Here is a 7985-nt window from a genome sequence, read left to right on the forward strand (position 1 = left end):
TTAGGCGGAAAGTGTCGTCCAAGATCCGCATGCGCAGTTCGCACAGGTTAATATGGGACGGTATTTTCCTCGCATGCATTTAACTCCGTTATACCAGAGCGTGGCTTTAATGTAAGTTTACCTCATTTTGAAGGGTATGGCATTGTTGACTCACTGTTACCGTTCACAATACCTGGTCCCGGCAAACACGATCAGGATCGAAAATCACCCCCATATACATATACGTATACATTTACGTTCAAATGCAGCGTTGATTTTGTTCACATACATTCGAGTGATAAAGCTCTAAATTAATGGCAAGTTATGTTTAATTAAGCAAGTGCAACAGTACAGATAGTGTGTTTTAATTGATATTTCATATCAGCTAAAAATAAATTCATAATATGTTGCATACAAAAAAAAGGAATATGACAAGAAACAGTACTGTATCTGTATGCATTAGACTAGCTTAAATTAAGTGTACGTATGTGAACATGTCAGCATATCATTATTAATATGCATGTATATGTAATCAACTATATCGGTAAACAAAATGGAAAATATGAAATACGTCAGCAATTTTAACTATTTTGGAATAGTTCAATATATAAACGTTATTGACATTAAAACAACACAGTCAAGTACGGAGTGACAACCATTTAAGAAATTTGGATTTCTGTTAGGACTGTATGACACAGGTTGTGAGGAAGAAATGCCCTCACAAGAGCGAAAACGACAACAAACAGTTGGACATTTCGTCACTTTGTCCGCCTTTTCTTCTCGATAATCTTGCTTTACAATCAATGGTCTCCGTTCACCATATGCCTTGCGTTCTTATCACAAAATAAGACTTAAATGTCAATATTCAATCACGCCGGATTATAGATCATCCCTAATCAATGCTGATAAAACATGCATTTTGACCGACAAGTTCATTCCTGTTTTAACCTCCCTATTTTTCAATACCTGACATGCCTTTGTAATATTTCTATGCAGTGTACATGTTGATTATTTTGTTCCCAAGGAGACGCGTGCTGAACAGTATTCATCTTTTATGTTCGAGATTGATCGATGAGCGAATTCGTGACGGATCTGAAGAGTACCGTCTATCTATTTACAGCAAGAACATAAGAATTGAACATACCTCTACCACCACTGCGATATAGTCATTCAATACCTCGAGTTGTAACACTAACAGAAGTTACGGCACAACTGTGCGTTTGATAAAAAAGGATAATAGCAAATCTTAATGATGGTAAGTTATTTATCTATTTCCAGTTAAATAAATAAAAAAATTTTGTAATAGTAAATATTGATGCGCACACGTCAGTCATGCTAATGAAAGTATAACAATTAAATAGATTGATAATTGCCACATCGTGATACATGAAAGAGTAGTGAACATACACATTTGATATTTTTTTAAATCATTTAAGGATGTGTACTTAATGTAAATGAATGTATACTTAGTGTTTATGGATGTATACTAATTGTTTATGGATTTATACTTATTTTGTTTCGTGCACGCAGACGGTACCGTGATTATACATTCCGCAAACTTCAGTACACGTATAGAATTATGTTACAACATTTTCTGATTGTCACAAATTGTTGGCGAGTATATTTGTGGTTTCTTTTAAATATTTGTACGAAATTTATTTCTGTCCAATATCATTAAGGTTACTTTACCCCGTGCACATTTTACTTATTTGCTTAAACGGCGATTTATTGACATTGTTCAAGAGCATAATGCAAGACTATTTCCTTTATCTATGCATTCGTCTGTACAATGAACAGATCATATCTAAAGTTTGTCTTCTCAAATCTAAACATTTAGCAAAACGAAGATGAGCTATTATAACTAAGCGTCAAAATTTATGTTTTAAGCAATACGCGAGTATTTATTTACCGTTACTAAGTTACTAATACGACGATTTCAGTTTTAACAAAATGCTTTCCCGTTTTCAGAACATAACAGACGAAATGATCCATGGTAAGTTTAAACATAAAAGTAAATACTAGTATACTCAGTTAATCGAAAATCCTTTACCAATTGTTCGCTAAATACTTTCATAAATATTGACATGAATTTTGTCTAAGACTTCAACAATTCATGCTTCATGAACATTTACAATATAAGATCGAGTCCTTGAGGGAGTTTTCGGCAGGTTTATGATATCATAAATGTTGAAGGCCAATAAAAGTTCAAATAAAATACAGGTCTCTTTAATATATCTTTTAAGTTTTATTGTTCACATGTACCAACCTACTAAACACGTTAAGCCAACTTAAAATATTTTCCATTCGTTTTCAATATAAATGATTCTGTATAAGAAATTTAATAATTGCTGATTCATAATTGCTTATAAAATGAGCCTTCATGTCGCACGTGTATCGGGCGTCATAATAGAAACACAAACGTTAACTAGTGCTGTATCTAGACTGCATGAGCCTCGTTCTGGGAAAACAGGACTTAATGGGTGCGCGTAAAGTGTCGTCCCAGACTAGCGTGTGCAGTCTGCATCTCTTTCCGCCTAAACTAGAATTTCGTCAAGGAGAGATTTCCTATAAACGAAAAATCCATAAAAGCTGAAAGTGACGTCCCTGATTAGCCTGTGCGAAATGCACAGGATCATATGCGCCGACAGTTTAAGTCCAATTTTCCCAGAACGAGGCTAAGATATACCTTCATTTATTGTCCCATGTGTTATCACGATGTGTTCAAGGTAAGATGTACAAACATATGAGCCGTACTCTGTGAATAAAGGGGTTTAATTCATGTGCGGAAAGGATCTTCCCAGATTAGCCTTTGTAGTCCGCACAGGCGTTTCAGGGACGACACTTTCCGCTGTTATGGTATTTGTCTTTTCAGAAAAATTTTCTTAGCAAAAATAAAGTTAAGGCGGAAAGTGTCGTTCCTGATAAGCCTGTGCGCGCTGCACTGGCTAATCAGGCACGACACTTTACGCACATACGTTATACCCCGTTTTCACAGAGCACGACCCATATCCAAGTATTCAAAACGCCCTCCACGTTTAAGTCAGGCAATCACAATTTCAAAAACATATCACTGCGTTTAGTAGTCACACTTTATTGGGTATTGTAACGTGCAGAGGTGTTCATGTCGTTCGACAACGACGGAAGTGGTACGCTGAGCCGTCCGGAACTGGGTCGCGCACTCAACTTGCTGGGGATCGACCTCACGGAGGAGGAACTCACGGACACGTATCGGATAGACGGTGAGTGTGGTGTACCGGATTCACGGTGTGTGGTACCGGAATGACGGTGATTGTGCGGTAACGGATAGACGGTGGGTGGGTGGTACCGGATAGACGGTTAGTTTGTGATACCGAATGGTTAGTGTGTGGTACCGGATACGCGGTGAATGTGTGATACCGGATAGACGGTGTCAGGGACGACACTTTCCGCTTTTAAGATATTTTTCGTTTAAAGAAAGTTTCTTTTTAGCAAACATCTTGTTTAGGCGTAAAGAGTCACACTTTTCGCACATTTGTGAAGTCCGGTTTTCACATAGAATGGTTAATGTGCTGAATTTGGGAAACATTAATAAATTACTTCGATCTTATGGATTTATTATCAGATTATTTGCAGAAAAACCCATTTCGAAAAATGTGTTAATCTTTAACAGAGACACGATCTGAAGATTTCGAGTTAAATCACCACATAGGTGCGTTGTTATAATCAGTTTGAAAAATTGCATCACTTCGGTCTTGTTTATTGAATATCAAACGCCACGGAGTGGCCGGCCATTACGTCAACTAGGTCTTCAAACTTAATTTTAATAGGCCTTAAAACTGATATTCAGTAACAATGCTTCGCGTTCCATTGCAGACGACCCTGACTCGTTGACGGAGGAGGAATTTCGATTGTACATCCGGGATAGAATCGGCAACATAGATTTCAAAGAGAGAACCAAAGAATGTTTCCAAGAGTTTATTGAAACTGAAGGTACCGGTATTACTTATCGTTCATGTCTGAAAAGCGTATAACACAAACAAGTAACCATTAATTGTCACAACGTTATAATACCTCCACTATTTCATCGACAGTGACATGCAATTGAAAGAATACAAATATTCACACGATTATTTCACTTGATCAGCTTCTATTATCAAACAGATACTATGATATAAGAATCAATTTTGTTTATACATATTAAAATACGAATGAACACTAAAAATTCACCTAACATTAGTTCGGAATCAGACTACTCTTCCAAAAACGCTTTTAAAATAGAATATTTTTTACTTTTTATACAAGTAACTAGCATATAGGTATATTATTTATAAAGTTAAAATGAATGAATAAATACCCTCATATTCTTCCAAACTAAATGAGTTTTCACCGCACAAGTATGGCAACGCAGTTATAATGACGAATACAACAAGAAACCGTCGGAGACGGGTGTTGCTCCCCAAAGGTTTTTTTGTCACAAAATTGCACTATATATTCAGATAAAAGGAAACGTCTTGAGGGCACAGTAGTTGGGGGGACAATATTTTTTTATAGAAAATTTCAAAGGGCCATAACTCTGTGAAAAATCATCCGACCAGAACCCGCTGATATTATGCACATCTCCTCTTGGTAGTGAAGCTTCCCATAAAGTTTCATTGAATTCCGGTCATTAGTTGCTGAGAAATAGCCCGGACAAGAATTGCCCTATATGTACAGTTAATGGAAAATTTCAAAGGGCCATAACTCTGTGAAAAATCATCAGACCAGAACCGGCTGATATTATGCACATCTCCTCTTGGTAGTGAAGCTTCCCATAAAGTTTCATTGAATTCCGGTCATTAATTGCTGAGAAATAGCCCGGACAAAAATTGTGCACGGACGGACGGACACACGGACGAAGCGGCGACTATATGCTCCCCCCAAATTTTTTTGGGGTGAGCATAAAAATAAAATGTTCCTAAAGCTATCATGCAAGCTCAACGTTCGGCGTTCCGCTCCTTTTATCACAGACTGGAACATTGGATCGATACATTTGCATGCTACGTATTTAGTATCACAATTTACATGTCAATTTATAATTATGATTTGTAAGTATGTGCCGCACTCTGTGAAAACAGGGCTTAATGCATATGCGAAAGGTGTTGTCCCAAATAAGCCTAATTGGGCTAATAATGGACATTTTCCATCTAAATTGGATTTCCGTTACAAAAGGACTTCCTTCAAACGAACAATTCCATAAAAAGGGAATTTGTCGTACCTGATAAGTCTATGCAGACTGCACAGGCGAATCTGGGACAATACTAAGCGCACATCACCAATAGCGCGGCTCAAAAATGTATTTACTATTTTGGTATGCCTTCAGACCCAGAGCGGCGGCTCATCAGCCGGGACTCACTGAAGATCATTCTAACGCAGCGTGGAACCAACCCGATAGACGACAAGCAGGCCGATGAGTTTCTCAACGAGTTTGACACCAACGGGGACGGGATGTACGATATACAAGGTATACCGGGAACGGGATGTACGATATACAAGGTATACATGGGGACGGGATGTACGATATACAAGGTATAGCGGGGACGGGATGTACGATATACAAGGTATACATGGGGACGGGATGTACGATATACAAGGTATACCGCGGACGGGATGTACGATATACAAGGTATACCGGGGACGGGATGTACGATATACAAGGTATACCGGGGATGGGATGTACGATATACAAGGTATACCGGGGACGGGATGTACGATATACAAGGTATACCGGGGACGGGATGTACGATATACAAGGTATACCGGGGACGGGATGTACGATATACAAGGTATACCGGGGACGGGATGTACGATATACAAGGCATACCGGGGACGGGATGTACGATATACAAGGTATACCGGGGACGGGATGTACGATATACAAGGTATACAGGGGACGGGATGTACGATATACAAGGTATACATAATGAGACTCACACCGGGAAAACGGGACTTAATCACTTAATGACTTAATCACTTAATGACTTAATCACTTAATGACTTAATCACTTAATGACTTAATGCACGTGAGTTAAGTGGCGTCCAGATCAGCATGTGCAGGTTTATCAGGGACGACACTTTTCGCCAAGACTTGAATTTCGCTTAGAAGGTATTTCCTTTTAAAGACAAATTCCATAACATTGGAATCGTCCCTGATTTGCCGGTTCGGACGCACATGTTTTAAGCCCAGTTGCTCAACGAGTGTTAATTCAACGCGCACGGCATGTACGACATACAAGGTGACACACTCATATATTTTGTGTACAATACGAATCTCGCAAGGGTGAAACAGGTTTAATAGCTTTAATTTATGCTAGGTTACCATATGTAGATCGATTAAATATTTGTACACACTAGTGACTATCATAGCTTACAGTTCATTAAAAGTTTTTATACCAGGAGTCAAAAATTACACCTGACCATCATCATGCGAAAAGGTGTCATATTCGGCCAGATTAACTCCAGCCCCGGCTGCGCTTCAGCTCAGTCTGGCAAGGAGCTACTCTGTCTGCTTATGAGACCCGGAAACCCTTTAGCATGACATTTTAGCGGACAGTGGTGTAGTTACTGGCAAGACTGAGCGATTGTTCAGGCTGGTCTGAAGCTATGCTAATAGCATGTGGTATTAGACCCATTTTCGCACGACGCGGCTCCCCTAAAAGAAATGTTTTGCCCACATACACTCCAGTTATTTAGCAGCACTTTCTCTTCTTGTCTGTAGAGATCACGGAGATAATGTACGCCATGGAAGACCAACCGCCTCTCTACTAGACACCAACATGTTCGCAGACAGTTAATTGTACATATCAACTGCCGTATCTACGCAATTGCGGAACCTTACTCGTAGCATACTGGGTCGGAAGGAAGGGGGGGGGGGGCAACTCTGGATGCTCAGTGATCTGATGTTTAGTTGTTATATTATCACTATCAAAAATGCATGTTACCATGTGCCGATTAGAAGCACATGTCCTCTACATTTTATTGTACCATTTATATACAATAACTTATTCAGATGGCTGAAATGTTTTGACAAAACACATGTAACAGACACGTTCCGCATATCTTGGAGGTTTTGGAACTAAAATATGAATCATGCCTTAATGATACTGTGTGTGGGAAATAGAAAATAGACATCTGATAATTATGACGACATTTTAGTTTTTATAATATACACTGTTGGAATTTATGAACAATTGTTAATGTAACAAAGGCTTTAATTTCTTCAATCTAAGTTGCAAAGAGTTCCAAAATTGCATTCATAGAAGTTTTAACAGCTCCAAAACTTTATTCTGGACGTGTAGACATTTAAGTCTCGTTCTTCAAAAACTGGGCTTAGTGCATTTGCAGTCTGCACATGCTTCTCAGGGACAACACTTTCTGCATAAACTGGAGTTTTGTTAGCAGAGACTAAAAAAGGCAAAAGGCTACTCTGGGACGACATTTCACTCACATGTATTAAGCCCAATTATCCCAGAATGAGAGACATTCAAAACGTTCTCCTTAGCTCAAGCCTTAAATACGCCGCAAAATTTACAGTGGAGCTGAACAAAACAACAACCTAGTACATGGATTTCAAAAACTGTAGAAAAAGTAATTGCTTTAGTTGATTAGGGTAGTGAGTTATTTCGTGGAAATTGTAATTTACATATTGCACAATATTGTCAAAACTTCTCAACTTTATTAGTTATACTTCCACAATCAGAGGTCAGGAAATTTTAACTTCTCATTTTTAAGCATCAACTAAATGTTTGACATTTCAAAAGCTCACCAGTCTTTCTCATTTTGATTCAATAAAAAGTTTTTGAACAAACCATTGTTGTTAATATTGTAGCTATTGTTCTCATGTGATACAAATGTTTATAATATTTATAATTAAATCACATATTTATACATTTGTTTCTATGTTGTGGAAAATAAAGTCTTTAATCTCAATGATTTATGTTCAATTTGCATGATTTTGTTTTCAAATGTCATGACTGCCGGTGTGTCCAATA

The 7985-nt window shown here is 38.1% G+C and overlaps 1 protein-coding gene across 1 annotated transcript; it reads left to right on the forward strand.

Annotated features, from left to right (window-relative positions):
* The first annotated feature begins 940 nt into the window (after nt 1–940).
* LOC127876630 (uncharacterized) lies at nt 941–7923 on the forward strand. The gene is made up of 6 exons (XM_052421973.1): nt 941–1234; nt 1948–1972; nt 3093–3218; nt 3832–3948; nt 5318–5458; nt 6713–7923. Exons 1-6 carry the CDS (start codon nt 1229–1231, stop codon nt 6760–6762), a joined length of 465 nt encoding a protein of 154 aa, XP_052277933.1. The 5' UTR covers nt 941–1228; the 3' UTR covers nt 6763–7923.
* The last annotated feature ends 62 nt before the right edge of the window (nt 7924–7985 follow it).

This window comes from Dreissena polymorpha, chromosome 4 (assembly GCF_020536995.1).
Source record: "Dreissena polymorpha isolate Duluth1 chromosome 4, UMN_Dpol_1.0, whole genome shotgun sequence".
NCBI lineage: Eukaryota > Metazoa > Mollusca > Bivalvia > Myida > Dreissenidae > Dreissena > Dreissena polymorpha.